Genomic DNA, 19,281 nt, shown 5'->3' on the forward strand with positions numbered 1-19,281 from the left:
TCACAGAGTTTTGTGAGTGCCTACTGGCTAGCACCTGTGCTGTGCTGTGTTGTTAATGAAGCAATGTAACACTGATTCTCCTACCCTACTGCCACTCCCATGCCAGTTTTGCAAAAGCTTTCAACTTTTTTAAAAATAATTTTTGTTAGCAAAGTGAAGGATGAACATAATGGCACAAAAAGTGCACTTGTCTCTTTAAAAAAAGAAAGAAAACGTGTCAGTGAAGCTCCATCTGCAGCAACAGTGGAAGAATCTGCTGCTGCTCTAACATGCCCTCATTCCAGTTTTTCTCCAGGAGCAGGGGAAGGGCATGTTAGAGCAGCAGCAGATTCTTCCACTGTTGCTGCGGCTGGAGCTTCACCGACTCGGTGGCTTTCTCCAGAGCAGCCCCCCGGGAGCAGGACGCCCAGGGAGAAAGTAGCAGCTGTCCACCCCCAAACGATCGATCGTTGAAAGCCCTCTTGTGACTGAAGGAACGATTTGCAAAGCTGCTACTGCCGCCGGCTTTCTCTGCCTCTTCAGGCAGCAATTCTAACAGAGAGGGGAAGGACACTTGGACTTCATTTCCCAGGAAAACTTGCGAGAACAATCAAGTGTTCTCCACGTGAAAAAAGTCACTTGTAGTTTGGCTCTCACTTTCCCTATCCAGTATGGAATTTGTTTCTAAACCTTAATTAAGGCTCTGAGTGTATGTTTGTTTTTCTCTCCCACACACACCCAGCAACGCAAGCTCCTACACCCTGTGCTTCTCTGCAAACTATGCAACTCTGCTAACACTAAGGAGAAAAATAATTCTGAAAATAATAAGTCTTTGGATCCTAATGATATTTTCTGCAGGCAGAAGGCATTTCCCACCAGCAAAAGAGGCAAGGAGTAATATGACCAATTCTCCCCTTTCACTGTAGGCCCCTGCTTCATATCCAACAATGGCCGTTTTCACACATCTTATCTGCTGCCGGAACATCGTGCAAAACACCCGGAAGACAGCATCTTCTTGTGCGAAATCATGCCAGGAAGACACGATTTCGCACAAAACTCCTGAATGACAGCGTCTTCCTGGCGCAATTTCGTGCAAGAAGATGCTGCCTTCTGGGTGTTTTGCACAACTTTCTGGCAGCAGGTTGGACATGTGAAAATGGCCACTGTTCTGGGAGGGGCACTGATACCCCCCACTCCCCAAGCATGACTTCAGGAGGAACGGCAGGCAACCGCTTGAAGGAGGAAAATATTCTTCTCCAAGAGCTGCTGAGCTTGTTGAGAATAGGATTCAAAGCTATGTCTTTATACAGCCAAGGAGAAGGAGAGAAATGAACCCGGAAGAGTCATCTTAAAAGGCAGTGGGAAATCTGATCGAGAGTTAGCAGGTCAGAAGGCATTACTAAAAGCATTCAGTTTGGCCTTGGTCTACACCAAACCATGAAATTCGTTCTGACTTCTACTAGATGAAGATAATTTTATTGCGCCAAGCTGCAACGCCTTATTTAGGAGCTGTCCTGCTATAATGAAGTAGAGAATCCACCACACCATCACCCCTCCCAACTAGCCGCAGACTCCAATAATTAATCAGCCTTCTATCTTTCAGGCAATCTATACAGTAATCTCGTCTAGCTTTTTTTCCATCTGGCATCTACGGAAAGTCTGGAGTTATTTGGTTACTTTAGCTCAACGAAAATAACTGGGTCGTGATGGCATATTGACAGCTTTCATGTATTTCAAGAGAACAAATGCTCATCTGATCCGTCGGGTGCTTAAAATAAGATATTTAAATGATTGGATGAGAGAACTAGGTTAAGGGTGAGCAGTTTTCAGATGCTTTCTCATCCTGCCTTCCTGTTGGAACACAGAATCTGCCTCGGCTTATACAGAAACCATCCATAATCAAAAAATCGCTTACACTCTACTTGAATGCCTTTGGGAAAAAGATTTCCCCCCGTGCTTCTCCATAGCATGGCGGTACTTCTGTGTACCTTCTGGGTTTCCCCTGAGATTTTTTTTCCAAATCTGTTTTGCTGAGATATTTTGGGAAAGATTGTGACAAAGTCAGGTGCGGGGGGAACCCACTTCCACACACATTGAATAATGCACTTTCAATGCACTTTAGCAATCCTTTAGCAGTGGATTTTGTGTTTCACATGTAAAAACCCAGTTCCAAATGATCATTAAAGGGCATTGAAAGTGCATTATCCAATGTGTGTGGAAGCAGCGATGGGCAGGAAAGTCCAGATCTTCCAAGTCCCATTCATGGAGTCACCATTTCTTCTCTCAGAAGGGTTTGTGTTTATTTTTAAATCAACAATGGACATGTCATTATAGTGCCGTAACAGTTTGTCTGTCAGGCTCCCTGGACTCCTTATCACTGCGGAGATTGTTTTTGAAAAATTGAAAGCTGTGAATTCAGAGAACGTGGTTGGTTGTTAAAATGTTATAATGCTACAACAATGTTAAGTGCTGTGAGGTAAGTTGGGCTGAGTGAGTGTCACCAAATATGTTTCATGGCAAGCAGAGATTTGAATCCAGTTCTCCCCCGTTCTAGTCCAATACTCTAACCAGTATGCAATAATAATAATAATAATTACGATTTATTACATTTCTAACCCGCCCTTCCCACAAGCAGGCTCAGGGCGAGGTACAGCAGTTATAAAAATATAATACAAATATTAAAACAATTCGTAAAACAACAGTTCATCATAAAATCAACAAATAGATAATAACTGTCCCAAGATGGGGTCAATTCCGGATTCCTGCCCATCAACATACAGGGGAAGGGAAGCGGACAGATAATGTACTGCAACCCATACGTGGGTCAGCAAACGAATGGGCACTACATAGCCCCGTGCTGTACCCATATGTTGGGCAGCCGGCCGGTGGACACTGTGTAACCCCACACTTAGTGGGAGGCTGGTGGGAGGCTCAGTGAGGATCTCATGCTGGCCTCAGCCATACGCCTGGCGGAACATCATCTTACAGGCCTGCTGAAATGATAGAAGACCCTGACGGGCCCGGGTGTCCTCAGACAGAGAGTTCCACCAGGTTGGGGCCAGGACCGAAAAGGCCCTGGCCCTGGTTGAGGCCAACAGAGCCTCCCTGGGGCCAGGGACCACTAGCAGATGTTTTCCAGCTGATCGGAGCATTCTCCGGGTCACATATGGGGAGAGGCAGTCCCTCAGGTATGCTGGTCCCAGTCTGTTTAGGGCTTTATAGGTCCAAACCAGCACCTTGAACCGTATCCAGAATTCCACGGGGAGCCAGTGAAGCTGCTGCAGAATTGGTGTAATATGTGTCCTATAAGGAACACCCGTCAAAACACATGCAGCAGCATTCTGGACCTGCTGTAGTCTCCGGATCAAACCCAAGGGCAGCCCTGCGTAGAGCGAGTTACAGTAATCCAACCTGGAGGCGACCAGAATAACTGACCCTCCAGCTAATATTCTCGTATAGACTTCCAAGGGCATTAAACGTATTCATTGATGCAGTCACAAAATATAAAACAGGCACAGAAGATAAAACACACCTGAATGATAAGACAAGAAACTAGCTTGTATTTTCACATATCTTACTTTGCTCGCTGCTTACAGAAGACAGTTTTCCAGAGGCATCTTCGGAGGAGCTGCTGAGGTCAGCAGCCGATGAAGAGATGTGACCATAATACGGGATATTCTTTCTTCTGCCACTGGACGGTGACCTGAGAAAGCACAATACCATGTGTATGTCTCCATTTTCCCCACAAAAAACCAAAACATTAATGATCAGTGAACGGGCGTTCCCTTTCAGAAATATCCAAAAGAATTTGTTCCAATGAATGACCAAGAGACTTGCGTTGAAAGGTCATTCTTGCATTCCGAGCCCTGATTCATTTATTCTCATTGTCTTTGCATTTGCCCCTCACTGTTCCTTATATGATCCCATGCAAAGAGCAGCAATAGAGAACACAGAAAAAACATTTGACTCATTGAGTGATGCAACAGATTGCCCCTGCAGGCACATTTAGAAGTAGCTTTTGTCATGCATAGAGTTTTCAGCTGAACATTAGGAAGAACTTTCTGGCATTTAGAGCACTCCCCTTCAGTGGAACAGGCTTCCTCGGGAGGTGGTGGACTCTCCTTATTTGGAGGTTTTTAAGCAAAGGCTAGATGGCCATCTGACAGCAATGCTGATTCTGTGAACCTAGGCAGATCATGAAAGGGAGGGCAGGAAGGGTTACATCAGTTCTCATGGCCCCTTCTTACATGCCCAGGGTAAGGCTGATCGCCACCTTGGGGTCAGGTAGCAATTTCCCCCAGGTCAGTTTGGCTAGGGATCCTGATGGAGTTTTGCCACCTTCTGGGCAAGGAGTAAGGGTCACTGTGTGTGTGAGAGGAAGGTATTTGAGAATTGCCTGCATTTTGCAGGGGGTTGGACTAGATGACCCTAGAGGTCCCTTCCAACCCTGTGATTCTATGGTTCTATTATTCTAGGTCACCAGTTTGCCCTATCATGTTGCGAGTGATAATATTCCTTCCAGACTTTAGAATCTAAGAGCAGCATTGTGGGAACAATAGCGTGTGATGATTATAGGGTTGCCAGCTGTACAGCTTTCAGCTGGACAGTCTGGTTGTTGTTGTTTATTTGGACTATCCAGGAGAAACACAGTTAAATTTCTAGGCATCTTGCCTGTCCAGCCCACCTGCATCGCCACCAGGGGGGTGAGCAGCCAGCCTCCTGCCTAGCCTTCTGTGTGCTGCCATTGCTGGGGGAGTAAGCAGCCAGCCTGCCTGCCCAGCCTCTTGAGCACTGCCGCTGTGGGGAAGTGAGAAGCCAGCCCACCTGCCCAGCTTCCTGCATGCTGCTATCCAGGGCTTTTTTTCCGGGAAAAGAGGTGGTGGAACTCAGTGGTGGAACTCAGGACCGCACAATGACGTCACTTTGGGTCAGCTGGAACAAGGGGGAGGGTTAAAGTTTAAATTGCCCTTGGCGAAAATGGTCACATGGCTGGTGGCCCCGCCCCCTGATCTCCAGACAGAGGGGAGTTTGGCGCGGAGGGCAATCTCAACTCTCCTCTGTCTGGAGATCAGGGGGCGGGGCCACCGGCCATGAGACCATTTTCAAGAGGGGCCAGAACTCCGTTCCACTGCGTTCCAGCTGAAAAAAAGCCCTGCTGCTATCACAGGAGAGTGGCCAGCTAGACCGCTACCCCCCTGCCACCTTGCCCCACGAGTGACCAGGTAAGGCTGCTGCTGCTTTTGAGAGTCAGAGCTCCCATTATTTTTAGGTGGGTAGCTGTGTTGGTCTGCTCTTACTCTCAAAGGGAGCTTTTACTCTCAAAAGCTTATGCCGGGCCTCCTGAAAATTTTCTTGGTCTCTAAGGTGCCACTAGACTCAAATCCTGCTGTTCTACTGCAGACCAACATGGCTACCAACCTGAAACCATCTTCTAACAATGCCGTCCTAAATGGGCGTGTGCAGAATTCTACTTAGATCTATTCAACAGGGCTTACTCCCAGGGCAGTAATTCTTAGGTCTGCACTTAGGTCTTACAATGCAATCCTAAACAGTTACACCTTTCTAAGTCCATTGAAGTAAACAGGTTTAGAAGGCTATAACTCTACTTAGGACTACACTGTTCAGTCTGCTGTGACTTGGTTCTGCTGTTCCAACAGTTAATAAAAGACAGTGAAACAGGGAAAGTTTTTTATTTCCTAATTTTACGTAATTAGTTTTACCGTTACAGCCTATTTGAATGTCTTATGTTCCCACTCCTTGACACTGGGGGATTTACTTGTTCTTCAATATTTTACACATTATATTCTCGCCTGATCGCTATTAATGCTTTGCGCTTAGTTTTTATGTTCTTAATTTATGTAAAAAGAAATAATAATGCTTGCATGTTCATCTTTAAACTTCTAATTGTGTTAAGGCTTCTCTTCATATTTACCTAATGAGTTATTGCCATGGGAAATAAATGCTATAGGTGGGGGAAAAAAAACCCAGATTATTTCCTGTACTTTTAGCAAGGGTGGGGGTGTTATATAACCACTAACCACTCTACAAAAGCTGGTTTGGACTCATGTACAGCTGTCAAATTGATTTATTATTATGGTCAAAGAACAGCAAACAGTTCAATAATTCGATGTATTGTTGAAGGCTTTCACGGCTGGAGAACGATGGTTGTTGTGGGTTTTCCAGGCTGTATTGCTGTGGTCTTGGCATTGTAGTTCCTGACGTTCCGCCAGCAGCTGTGGCTGGCATCTTCAGAGGTGTAGCACCAAAAGACAGAGATCTCTCAGGGCCAAGCTACAAGTGACGAATGACACTTGAACGGCAAGTGGATTGAGTGGAAGGCAAGTGAACAGGGAGAAATACACTTGCCGTTCAAGTGTCATTCGTCACTTGTAGCTTGGCCCTCAGTGTCACAGTGTGGCCTGCCAACATCTTTTCCACACTGTGACACTGAGAGATCTCTGTCTTTTGGTGCTACACCTCTGAAGATGCCAGCCACAGCTGCTGGCGAAACATCAGGAACTACAATGCCAAGACCACGGCGATACAGCCCGGAAAACCCACAACAACCATAGTTCAATAATTCAATTCAAAAAACTATTAAATGATGAATAAAAAAGCGATACAATTGCAAAATAGAATACCATCTAGAATTACACATAAAAATTCTAAAGATCTAAAAATTAATGTTAAAATCAAAGGCCAAAGGACCCTATCTGTACTTCTTTGTCTCTTCCCGAATTCGGTATGCCAACCAACCAAATTTGGCAACCAATATTTACAGTCTGTTGGAACTGACGCCCGATTTGGGTGGGTGAGGGAATAATGTTTGTACTTCTTTACCTTGATCCCGAGGGTATAAATTCCTCAAAAGCGTACTCCTCTACTGGCAACTCTCTTTTCTGCAGCTTCTGAATGAACTCCAGGTATTTTTCGCCAACCTTGTAGGGTTTGCAGAACTCGGTCAGGATCTGGTATCCCTCGGGGATTCGCTCCGCTTGGCCATGCCGAAGCTTGAACATCCTCAAGGTGACCTGAGGGAAACAGCGCCCAGAAATGTGAAAATTAATGCAATTTTTTTTTTAAAAAAAATTGAAGGTCAGAATTTGTTTTAGAAATTTGTAAAATCTACAATTTTCAGCTGGGGACTAACAGCATGTGCTGTGAGCTAGCAAGCTAATGGGTCGTCTTCCAAAGTCATTTCAGGGGAGGGCATTTAGAGTGGAGAGGGAATGGGGACATGAGAGATCGCTTAGCTGAAGAGCTTCCCCGCTTGCAATCTGGAGGCGGTGAATGTTGGATGAGAAAAGAATTAAGGAGGATCCCTTCCTCCTTTCCTATCTCTTTCCTCTAAATCGTATCTTCCTTGAAAGTTTTGCCTGACACGTGACCTCTTTGGGGAGCTGCCGGAACTGCATTCCTGTGCGTTCCCCCTCGAAATGAGCCCTGCTTATAGCAGGCATTTGCTCCGGTAACAACTTCCAAAGGAACTGACTTCACGTCAGCATGACCCACACAACTAGAGTTGCCAGCTCCAGGTTGGGAAACTCCTAGAGATTTGGAGTGGCGGAGCCTGGAGAGGGTAGCGTTTGAAGAGGAGAGAGATCTCCGCAGGGTATGATGTCATGGAGTCCATCCCCCAAAGCACATGGATGTTCATGAGCCTGGAGAAAGTGGGGAGCTGAGCAGCTTCTGAACAGTGCTTGATCTTTTGTCTATAAGAGAACGTTACATGATTGTATGTGAAAAAAATTGATTGGATGTGAATGTTCTTTACTGAGTTTGTTCTGGCTGTTGATTACTAAGAGTAACAGCCTTGATAATTATGTATTATCTTGTTGCCAATTATAGAGGCTTATAGTTTGATATATTCTAGCATTATTTACTATTGTACTTATTGACCTCATAGCACAGTGCACTATAGTGGTTAATGGTGAAGTTAAATATCCAACCAATATTTATAATTATCTGGCATTGCACGCTTTAAGTATATACAGGGGTCATTTCGTAGAAAAAGAGCTGCAGGAACTCATTAGCATAATTCATTAGCATAACTCATCAGCATATGCCACGCCCCTTGGCATCACCGGAAGTGTGTCATTCGCCCAAATGATTTGCATATGCCACACCCCCTGACACCACCTATCCTGGCTGTTTTGGACCCAATCCTGGCCATTCAGGGCCGAAATTGGGCCCAAAATGGCAAAAAGGGGCTGAAAATGGCCAAAAAGTGGCCCAAAATGGTAAGGATTGGGCTGCTGCTGAGCAGGAGATTGATCCACCACCCATCAGAGGCCCGATCTAGGCTGTTTCAGCCCCAATCCAGGCTGGAATGGGCCCAAAATGGCCGAGAGTCAGGTGGGCGGGGCCACCTGACACGTGAACTCTTGGGAGAACTGCCGAAATTTCATTCCCTCAAAATGAGCCCTGAGTATATAACAAATTGTAATTGTGGCTGCGGAAGATCTTGTATCTTTCCATATCTTAGTCCAGTTCCTTGGTGCCCTTTATTTCCATTTACCAGCAGGAGGATGGCAATCTAAAGTAAAATGCTATTGACTAGTAATTTCCCCTCTTGCTGCTGCAGAGGGGTAGAAAAAGGCTGGGAGATTCCTAGCAACCAGACACTACTCACCCTTGTCAAAACTTCATCTCCCTGGTACACTAGCTTGCGGATGTGGGAGACAATTCTCTCCCTGACTTTCCTCAGCTCTTGCTGGCGAGTGTTGGCATCAAAAATGCAGGTTCTATAGACGACTTCTGATTCCTGAGCCTGCGTGCAATGAAACACAAAGCGACAGGAGAACTGGAAGAGCGCTCAGTTGGCAATGCAGGAGGTAGGGCACTTGAATGATGAGGGACGCCTCCGGGTACAGCCATGTGTGGGCCCAGAATTCTGCAACCAGAATCAGCGTGCAGACATCTTTCTACTCGGCATCCTTTAATCCCAGGCCAAGCCAAACTCAAGCTGTGCAGTTTTGAGTTAATCATTGCATAGAAGAACTGTTTTAAAATTTTCTGTGCTGCCTTTCCAACCAAACAGGGTCCCCAAGGCAGCGAACATCCAAACTTTAAAATATTTAAAACATTAAAAAGGCATTTAAAATATTCATGCAATTCGATAAAAACATGTAAACGTATCAGCACAACACAGCCAGAGAGGAGAGCCAATAAGAATTACTGGGGGTATGCCAAATGAAACAGCAAAGTCCTACACGGTAGAGGAAGACAACAGAGGGAGACAAGATGAATCTCCTGGGGAAGATCCAGAGGAGTTAGCTGTGTTAGTCTGTAGTTGCAAAATAGTGGGGTCTAGTAGTAAAGAGTCCAGCAGCACCTTTAAGACCAACCAACTTTATTGTAGCATAAGCTTTCAAGAACCACAGCTCTCTTCGTCAGATGCATCCGATGAAGAGAGCTGCGGTTCTCAAAAGCGTATGCTACAATAAAGTTGGTTAGTCTTAAAGGTGCTACTGGACTCTTTACTATTTAGATCCTAGGGAAGGGAGTTTTTGGAGCAATAGTCAAGAAGGTCCTCTCTCAGTTTTCCACCTATGTAGCCTCAGTTGGTGCTGGAATCTGAAGCAGGGCCTCCAATAGGGTTGCCCATTCTGGGTTGGGAAATTCTTGGAGATTGGGGGGGGCGGTGGGTGGAGCCTGGGAAGGGTGGTGTTTGTGAGAGGGGAGGGACCTCAATGGGGAATAATGCCATAGACTTCACCCTTCAAAACAGCTGTTTTCTCCAGGGAAAAGGATGTCTGGAGATCAGCTGTAGTTCCAGAAGATCTCCAGATCCCACCTAAAGGTTGGCAACCCTACCGTGCCAAACATAGCAGCTTCTGAACAGCTTCATAGAGGCCTGGGGCATGATATCGGTCCTAAAAGTCTACTCCTTCCTTCAAGGAGTATCGGTCCTAAAAGTCTACTCCTTCCTTCAAGGATCCATGCATGTGTGAGCCCACCTGCGAGAAACTTTCAACATCATGAATCTTGGTGAGCAATCTAGCAGGGCTAGGGCAGGGGACAAAGGTATGCAGAACAGCAGAGTTGCTTTGTGGGGACCTAAGGCAAATGGCTCTAGCTGCCTCCCGCTCTGGACAGCTCATTCACTACGAGGGTTTGAATGCTCCAAATCCAAGATCTGCCCCAGAGATCAGATCTCTCCCAAAGAGCAGAAGGTTCAAAGTTTTTATCATGCCGTCTTCACACCTTTAACTGGACCTCCTCTCGGTAGCGACGCCGTTTCTCCAGTTGTTTGTTGCCGCTGCCTGCGGTGCCTTGGAATTCTTCTTCCGCTCTGGTGCTCAGCACTTTGGCTTTCTCCAGATCTTCGCAGCGCTGGAGGTAATGTTGGCGGGACTTGCGCATGGAGGACAAGGAGTCATTCTGCAAGCAGAAGAAGAGTCATCATAGCATGCCTGACCAGCTGTGGTTCGAAATGGCTTAGCTTGCCCTGGGCTTTGCCTCCACCGCTTTATCCTGAGCTAGGTTTCTATCCAAGCAGTAGCTTCCCTCATGCCTAAGGAAACATCTTATGTGCTAAATTAAAAAAGGAACTGCTCCAAACACATATGGCATTCAAAACCCCTTAATTCCAAGGTAATCATTAACAACGAAATCCTAAGCAAAGGTAGACCAGTCTCAATCCATTGACTTCAATGGGCTTAGACTGGAGTAACTCTGCTTAGGATTTCACTGTAAATATCATTCAAATTGATAGCAAGCTGGTACATGACCCCCCAACTACTACACCACATTAATCCCGATATTTAACCTCTGTGGCGGAAATATTGTGGCTTATATACATTGTGGTGGGGTTGTCCCAAATTTCAATCTTAGGAAATTATCACTCTCTATATTAAAAAAAAATCACTGGATATGTAGTTTGTGACCTGAACGAATCCTCCTGAATTTATGGGAGGACCCTTCAATCACACCTATCAGGAAAATTCGTATCTTTCTAATGCCCTCAGCTGCCAAAGCTTCAACATGGAAAAACAAGGACCTCTGCCTGGTTTAAAAAATTATGGGATTATTTCATAATGGATAAGATTTGAGATCATTTAGATTCCGCTGATAGTCCTCACTATCAATCGGTACTTCTTGACCAATGGCTATCCTTCTTGGATTACATGAACAGTCAAATAACTCAAAAACAATGGATCCATTCATTTATAGTTTTATTGCATAACTTTGACTGAGAAACCCAGATACTGTATTTAAAACCTAAAATATAGTTTGTTATTGGGACAGCGTCACAAAATTTCCATTGCAGTTTGGTCCAACTCGGACTTCTTAGATGACTGTGTTCAGCTTCCTCCTTGACTCTGTAGATAATCCTGCGGCGTGTTATTACATATTTGTTATTATGTTAAAAAAAAATTTAAAAAGGAAATGCAAATGACTTTGGGTACTTTAGAAGAAGTTGGTCCTTTCGGTTAACGTGCGACTGGGACTGTAAATCAGTGACGGAACATCTGCTCCGCACACAGAAGGCTACGGGTTCAATCCCTGACACCTCTAATTAAAAAGATCAGGTTGGAGGCGATATGAAAGACACCATACCTCGGAGAACTGCTGCCGGTCTGAGCGGACAATACTGAACTTAATAGACCAGGGACCTGACTCAGGATAAGGAAACTTCACTTGTTCATGGCTTCTGCGTTCTAAAGTTATCCGCTGATCGAGACCGCTTCGATCACTGGATAAATGTTTACTGGTGGTCCCTGGACCTAAGGAAGTCTGCCTTGCTTCAACCAGGGCCAGGGCCTTTTCAGTCCTGGCCCCAGCCTGGTGGAATGCTTTGTCAATGGAGACCTGGGCCCAGCGGGCCATATTATCGTTCCGCCGGGCCTGTAAGACGGAGCTGTTCTGCCAGGCGTTCGGTGGTTGAAGGGGGCGGTGCCATGTCAGCCTCCCACCTTTGGGGTGGGGGAGTTCTCCCCACCATTGCACTTTAATGTACTTGGTTAATTAATTTTATTATTGCTTATTGTATGTTGATTTTAGAATGATTGTTTTCTTGTTTTTATTGATTTTAACTGTTGTTCACCGCCCAGAGCCCCTGAAGATGGGTGGTTTATAAATTGAAATAATCAATCAATCAATCAATCAATCAATCAATCAATCAATCAGATTTGAAAACAGCCACATATTTTCCAGTCTGTACTGTTCCTCCGCCCTTAGGTCAGTGCTTACCATCCTCTTCTTCTCCTTCAGCCACTGATCTTTGAATTCCTTCCTCCATTTCTCAATTTCATTCCTCTTGGCCCAAAGAGGCTGCAGGGAAAGAACAAAGCCAGGGGGGCGTGAAATGGAACCCATGCCTACAGTACGAGTTTTGGAACGCACTAAACTCTGCAGTTTAAATGAGCAGCAATGACCACCGGGCAGCGTTGGTGTGGTTTACAGATGGTAGGTACAGCGTGTCATCCTCCCTTCTTCTTTATTACAGCTCTAGATAAAACATCGGGAGCATTTCATGATTAGTTTCTATATGTGTGGGTTAAATTGTTTACAATTGACCACTGAGGAAGGCCTTAGGGCCGAAATGCATCTAGTCATTTTTTTTAAACTGTACCTTGGTCTTTTTGTGTTGGTCATTGCATTGTACGATCATCTGTACCTTGAGATGTTTTTGCAAGTTTTAGCGTATACATATAGCCTGCCATTCAGGCCTTATGTTTTAAACTTGTTTTTAATCTACATTTGTGCACATTTATAATAAATACTTTCTAATATATATTTTTGGGTTGTTACTTAACCCCTCTATTTTGTTCCACAGCGTGTCATCAAGCCTGACCTTTGAAAACCTCTTAGCACAGAAATGCCATAATACAGACAGGTGGAGCCGCTTAAATTTCTTGCTCTTCTCCATCCAACAAGTCCTAGAGCTTCTTCCCCCCCCCCCTTCCCCATCCCCCTTTCCTTTTTCAACCACAGTTACAAAAATTGCAGAAGAAGCTCTGGCCGTGGTCATTTTAGGTCTAAGATTGGCTCATAAGATATTTTAGTGGCTGCCCTTCCGGCAGCATCTGATGCAAGCCGGAAATGCAGTACCTTGTAGTATTCTCTCATCTGCAGAATTCCAGCGGTGTCGATAGCTACATTCCCCATCTTGATGTCATGCTCCATAACCATAGTGTACAGCTCCTGCAGGGGCATATTGCTCTAGAGAAACAAAGCACAGAGCCAACAGCACCAACTAATTAGATCATTCTCATTGGAACAAGGACATTTGGGTCCAGAACTCAGATCATTGATAGACATACTTAAGGCGCTCTCTCTCAGAGTCTCTCTACACAAGACATCTTACATAAGACGTCTACTCAAGTGTAGGCACAATGTTAGCTGAGACGGGAAGCGTAGTTTAAAAAGACAGAGCCAAAGGTTCTTTCAATTTCACCTTCCCTTTGGGAGAAACGACTCTTCAAAGTGGAGCTTTGAAAAAGGAACGAAAAACGTTCGTCCCGAATCAACACACACACACCCCACCTCGTGGATCTCCCAGCAAGATCTCTTGCAATAAATGTTGGTTTCTCCCACATTTCCTTTGCCCGGAGACTTCATCTGACCTACAAATTTCCTTCCAGTTAGTGAAACTCCCATCCCCTGTGTTTTCTGGGAGAATCAGGCTGCTCCCCTTCCACAAAGAGGAAGAAAGCTTATTTCCAGAGTACATAAATATATTACAAGAGAACACAAGTGATGATGAGGACGAGGATAATTTAATTGTTAACTTCTAAATCCTGGAAGGGACTCAAAAAGAATTGAAACTCTTTGCTTCTCTTGAACGGGAGATGATATTTAAACTACGCTTCCCGGCTAATATTGCATCTTCCTATACTTGAGCATTCTCGTGTAAGGTATCTCGTGTAGCGAAACTCAATGGGATACATTTCATTATCGCCAGTGGGTGGCAGGGTGGGTTTCAGAAACTGCACTCATTTGGCAGGAGCTCTGTGCCGTTGCCACAGCACATGGAAAAAGCTTGCCAAGTGAATCAGCCATAAAGCCTCCACACCAATGCTATATTGCCCAGAAGATGCTGCTACTGGCAGGAAGACTTTCCACGAGCCCATTCAAGAAACAGGTTGCATTTAAGTCTTTTACGTCCAGTGGTTCTTTGCTGTATCTGCTAGTTTGCTTATTCTTTGCAGATCATCGCATTTTCTTATTTTACAGCTGCTGCATGGAATCATGATTAGACATGGGCACGAACGGGGAAAAAAAACCCGAATACCCTCTTCATCATTCATTGCCATCCACGAACATGGACGAACATGAACTGTTCCCGGACATGTTCGTTGTTTGTTGTTCGTGGGGGCCAGAACCCACCCCCACCCCCCACTTAGCTCCCTCCCCTCAAACCCACTTACCTGGCCCTTTAAAGATCCCTTTAAACTATCAGCTGGCAGGCGGCAGGGGTTTAAAGGGCCCTTTCCTGCCACGTGCAAGGGGTAGGGCCCTTTAAATACCCCACAAACTGACCTTCCCAATGTCCAATACCCACCAAATTTGCAGGGGACATAGTCCTCACTGTCCTCTGAAGACCCTCCCTCAAGTTTCAGAGAGATTGTACCCCGGGAAAGGCATGATCCACGGTTCTCCACGTTGGCTGTCATTTTCTCTTCACAGTGGCAAAAACAAGACTTTCTGCTGGAAGTACTTTGAAGGGTTAAAGCCAGAAGGAAAGCCCGAAGGAGTTCAGACAGAGTTCAGTCCCTCCCTGCCTCCGGTTGCCAAGGGGATTGATTGCAGCAGGCGCCAGACTGTCTGGCTTGACAAACGGCTGCCAAAGACAATGAACAAGGCTTGCAACTACCACCTGTTCGTTTAGGATGGGGCCTCATGAACAGCTTGTTCAAGAACAGCAGATTAGGCTGTTCGTGGGTTTTTTTCGGTTCGTAATGCTGTTCGTGCCCGTGTCTAATCATGATGCAATGATGCTATGTGCAAGCATGGTAGAAAGTAGCAACAGGTACCCCTGAAGTTTGTCACCGCTCAAGAGGCAAGCTTCTTTTCAGTTTTATCTTAGAAATTGAAAAACAGCTTGCCTTTTCAGCAGGTGATGGAAATTTCAAAGAAACCTCCATCCCATCTGTATTTTCCTCTCTATTACTTTCACTGTGGCCTCAGGTATCACTTAAAGTGTGCCAGGGACTCCTGAGGTTTCCCAGAACACAGTGGGAAAACTGCTGCTTTAGGCATTGACGTGTGAAACAAATTCCAATCCACACAATCGCACAGAGGAGCCCTCCTTGTCAAGATTAGATCACTCTTTCGATGATTACAACTGTGCACTTTTCCGGGCTAGTGGCAGGTTGTTGTTTTTTTCCCTTATGCAGGTGAGAATTGATTCTTCCCAAACACAGAGAGGCACTTCTCAGCACAGCATATCCAATGAGATGCATATAAGAATATGACACCAGACCATAGCAGCTTTATTGGAAATTACACTCTGGAACAATTGCCTCTCTGTGCAGTGGGTGATGAATTTACTCTCATTAGAAAAATGGTGCCAGGAAAACGGTGCTTTTGCATGCAGTAATCTATATCTATATCTATATCTATATCTATATCTATATCTATATCTATATCTATATCTATATCTATATCTATATCTATATCTATATCTATATCCCGGACTTTTTTTCTGGGAAAAGAGGTGGTGGAACTCAGTGGTGGCACTCAGGACCGCACAATGACATCACTTTGGTTCAGCTGGAACAAGGGGGGAGTTTTTTAAAGTTTAAAGCACCCTTGGCGAAAATGGTCACTTGGCCGGTGGCCCCGCCCCCTGATCTCCAGACAGAGGGGAGTTTAGATTGCCCTCCATGCCACTGGAGCGGTGTGGAGGGCAATCTAAACTCCCCTCTGTCTGGAGATCAGGGGGCGGGGCCACCGGCCATGTGACCATTTTCAAGAGGTGCCAGAACTCCGTTCCACTGCGTTCCAGCAGAAAAAAAACTATCTATATCTATATCTATATCTATATCTATATCTATATCTATATCTATATCTATATCTATATCTATATCTATATCTATATCTATATCTATAGACAGACAGAGAGCTGCTGTAGCACAGTGGTTAAGTGGTTCAGCTACGAATAAGCACTCAGCTCGTTCGAATCCCACTACTCCCATGAGCTCAGTAAAGTGGCTTTGGATAAACCACTCCTCTCAGCCCCAACTCCCCAGCTGCACTGTGGGGATAATAATAACACTAACTTGTTCACCACTCTGGGTGGGGCACAAATCTGTCTGGAAGAGCGGTATATAAATGCAGTTGTTGTGTAGGTGACTTATGGCAACCACTGGTGGGGTTTTCATTGCAAGAGACTATCAGAGGTGGTTTGCCGTTGCCTGCCTCTGCAACCCTGGCCTTCGTTGGAGGTCTCCCATCCAGTTACTAGCCAAGGCCGACCCTGCTTAGCTTTTGAGATCTGACGAGATCTGGCTCACCTGGACTATCTAGGTCAGGGCAATCACAGTTGTTATTATTATCTATATCTATATCTATATAGATATATTTCTGAATAGCTGTATCTATAGCTAAATTTCAGAAGCCAACATACTGCTCTGGGCTACATCTGGAGAAAATTTTTTAAAAAATATTTAGTGAGGCAAAAAGTCACTCACACCAAAACAGTTTCACACAGTTTGCAGAATGAAATCAGAGCTGGGAGCAGCCAGGAAACACTACCTGCTGGATAACGGCATTTCTGCCCATTTCAGCCATCTTCAGAATGTTTTTTGCAAATTCAATCTCTGTGAACGACACCAACAGGCAATTTGTAAAGAAAATGCACAGTAGGGAGCAAAAAAGATCTTTCTGAGGCACAAAAAAGATGGGGTTTTGAAAACCAAAGGCAGGGCCGGTTCCAGGTTTGGGGGAGCCCTGGGCAAAGAGTCCTCTGAGTCCTATTCCAGCTACTAGGCTCCCCTTCTTGCCCTCCCACCCATCTGCCCCCACCTCCCTGTGCATCCTTCCTTTGTCCATTCACAAGCTCTCCCACCACCCCCTTTCCCCAATGGTGCTGGGTCTTGGGTGCAGCTAGGCGTGCTCCTGCCATGGCCACCAGGAATGCTGATGCTTTGTGCACTACCCACGTGCCCTTCTCCAGCAGCACTAGGTGACATTGGGAGCACAGGTGACAAAGCACTTACAAGCAGGCAGTGCAGGCATCAGAGGAGATTTGTGACTAGGGAGTCAGCAGCAGTGGGCCCCATTAGAAGCCATGAGCTCTGGCAGCTGCCCACCTTGCCATGGGCTGACACTGGTCCTGACTAGAGATGGGCATGAACTGGAAAAAAAACAAACCATGTGGTTTGTGGTTCGTCAAATTTCACGAACCACGAACTTTCATGAACCTGCCCCTGGTTCGTGAACTGGTTCATTTGGTTCGTGAAAACATCTCTTCCGGGTCAGAAAATTGTCACTTCTGGGCCAGGAGAAGTTCACTTCCGGGTCAGCAGAAGGTCTGCAGGAAGTCCATCCCCTGTTGCCTAGGAACGTGATTGATTGGCACCAGGCTATCTGCAGTGACGAACCAAAAAACGAACCAAACAAACCAGCCTAAAAGTTTGTGGTGGTTTGTCAGAAATGGGATCTGACAAACCGTGGTTTGCGAACCGTGAACTGGCCTGGTTTGTGCTTAATTTTGGTTCGTATTTTGGTTCGTGCCCATCTCTAGTCCTGACCAAAGGGACAGCCACTTTAGTCTATTGTAGTGAAGTAAAGGTATGGTGGCACAACAACGTTTCTTTAAAGGAGAGCTTCCCTGAGTCACAGCTCACATCTGCAGATCTCCTGCTCCCCCCTTGTGGCCAGATTTGGGGGGGAACAGCTGTGCATCCGTTCTGATATAATAATTTGCAGCCTCAATCCAGGATGAGTCATGAGCATTGGGGAGGGGGCTGTATAAACATGGGAAAATATCATTTGGATGTGTTACTTCCAATTTAAAGCAGCGTGCATATGGCGGGGGGAGGAATGGGGATTTAGCGTGTCTGTCGGCCTGCTTAGAACACGGATCTTGTGAAATGAACCCCACCGTAATTGAGACGTTTGTCCACCCAGGTCAGGAGTTCCTTGACGTATTTGCACCACATCTTGGCATACTCCAGGGCCGCTTCCACGCCCCCGTCGCATTTGATCAGCTTCTCATCCGCTTCTTCGACTGGGGAAATGAATGGATGAGTTTCAGTGAGTAGCTAGCAAAATGGCTGCATTGCCAGGGGGAATGGATCATTAATAAAACGAGATCTTGTTAGGCAGGTGAATCAGTCTCGAGAGTCAGGGTCATCACGAACCGGGAGACTTCCTGGTAGCACTGCTCATTTGGCCACTGTTGACAGTGTTGCCAGCCTCCACGTGGTAACCAACCGAAGAAGAGCTACCTCGGGGCACTAACGCATTCATTATAGAGGTTAATGGTGGTTTGAAATTGACTGTTCTTTGAAATTGACTGTTTTATGTACTATTATACTGCCTATGAAGAAGCTATTACTGTGAAACAGGATGGATTACTGACATGCTGGCGATCCCCCGTAGGGGATTAGCTTTGTTTATTTTGTGAACAGCCTCCAGGTGGTGGCTGGAGACCTCCCAGAATTACAACCAATCTCCAGAGGACAGAGATCAGTGCGCCTGGAGAAAATGGCTGTTTGGGGGAGGGTGGACTTCATGGATTATAACCTCCTGAGGTCCCTCACCTCCCCAAATCGTGCCCTTCTCAGGCTCCACCCCAAATCTCCAGCAATTTCCCATCCCTAAAATAGAAAACCTGAAGTCCAAGCAGGGTTGCATTTTTTTTGCCTTGCAGTACTCCTACTGTCACTTGTTACAGGCTCTTCCTAACCCTTGTAACCATCCCCTTACTTTTACTTATCCACCCTGAGCCTGCTTGCGGGGAAGGCGGAATATAAATATGATAAAATAAAAAATAAAAATAATAAACAGGCTGTGTCTGCATAACAAAGCACTAGCTGCTTGCCATTACAGTCTCCACTTCTTGCCTAGCCCTACCTGTTCCTTTTCTCCCTTGCCCTGTAAACTTCCTCATGGTCAAGTGCATATTTCTAGGGGTGTGCACCCAAAAAAGATTTGAGTTTCCTGCTTTGGGTTTAACTGAAGCAGGAAAACAATCCGGAATAACCCGAATCGCGAAGCGGCCAGCTGCAGAATTTCTGTGTTGCACCAGAATTGATATCATGATCTTGTGAAATGAACCCCACCATAATTGAGATGTTTGTCCACCCACGTCAGGAGTTCCTTGACGTATTTGCACCACATCTTGGC

The 19,281-nt window shown here is 45.6% G+C and overlaps 1 protein-coding gene across 2 annotated transcripts in view; it reads right to left on the reverse strand.

Moving 5' to 3' along the window:
* The window catches only part of GMIP (GEM interacting protein), a 91,743-nt gene that overhangs the window by 21,444 nt on the left and 51,018 nt on the right, over positions 1 to 19,281 (reverse strand). For both annotated transcript variants that reach the window (XM_055003687.1, XM_055003688.1), the window contains 8 exons: positions 18,035 to 18,160; positions 16,684 to 16,748; positions 13,036 to 13,146; positions 12,175 to 12,255; positions 10,186 to 10,362; positions 8,612 to 8,749; positions 6,820 to 7,010; positions 3,558 to 3,682 (listed from right to left, as the gene is read on the reverse strand). In XM_055003687.1, the coding sequence (XP_054859662.1) occupies positions 3,558 to 3,682; positions 6,820 to 7,010; positions 8,612 to 8,749; positions 10,186 to 10,362; positions 12,175 to 12,255; positions 13,036 to 13,146; positions 16,684 to 16,748; positions 18,035 to 18,160 (1,014 nt within the window). The remainder of the gene's footprint in view (positions 1 to 3,557; positions 3,683 to 6,819; positions 7,011 to 8,611; positions 8,750 to 10,185; positions 10,363 to 12,174; positions 12,256 to 13,035; positions 13,147 to 16,683; positions 16,749 to 18,034; positions 18,161 to 19,281) is intronic.

This window comes from Eublepharis macularius, chromosome 19 (genome assembly GCF_028583425.1).
Source record: "Eublepharis macularius isolate TG4126 chromosome 19, MPM_Emac_v1.0, whole genome shotgun sequence".
NCBI lineage: Eukaryota > Metazoa > Chordata > Lepidosauria > Squamata > Eublepharidae > Eublepharis > Eublepharis macularius.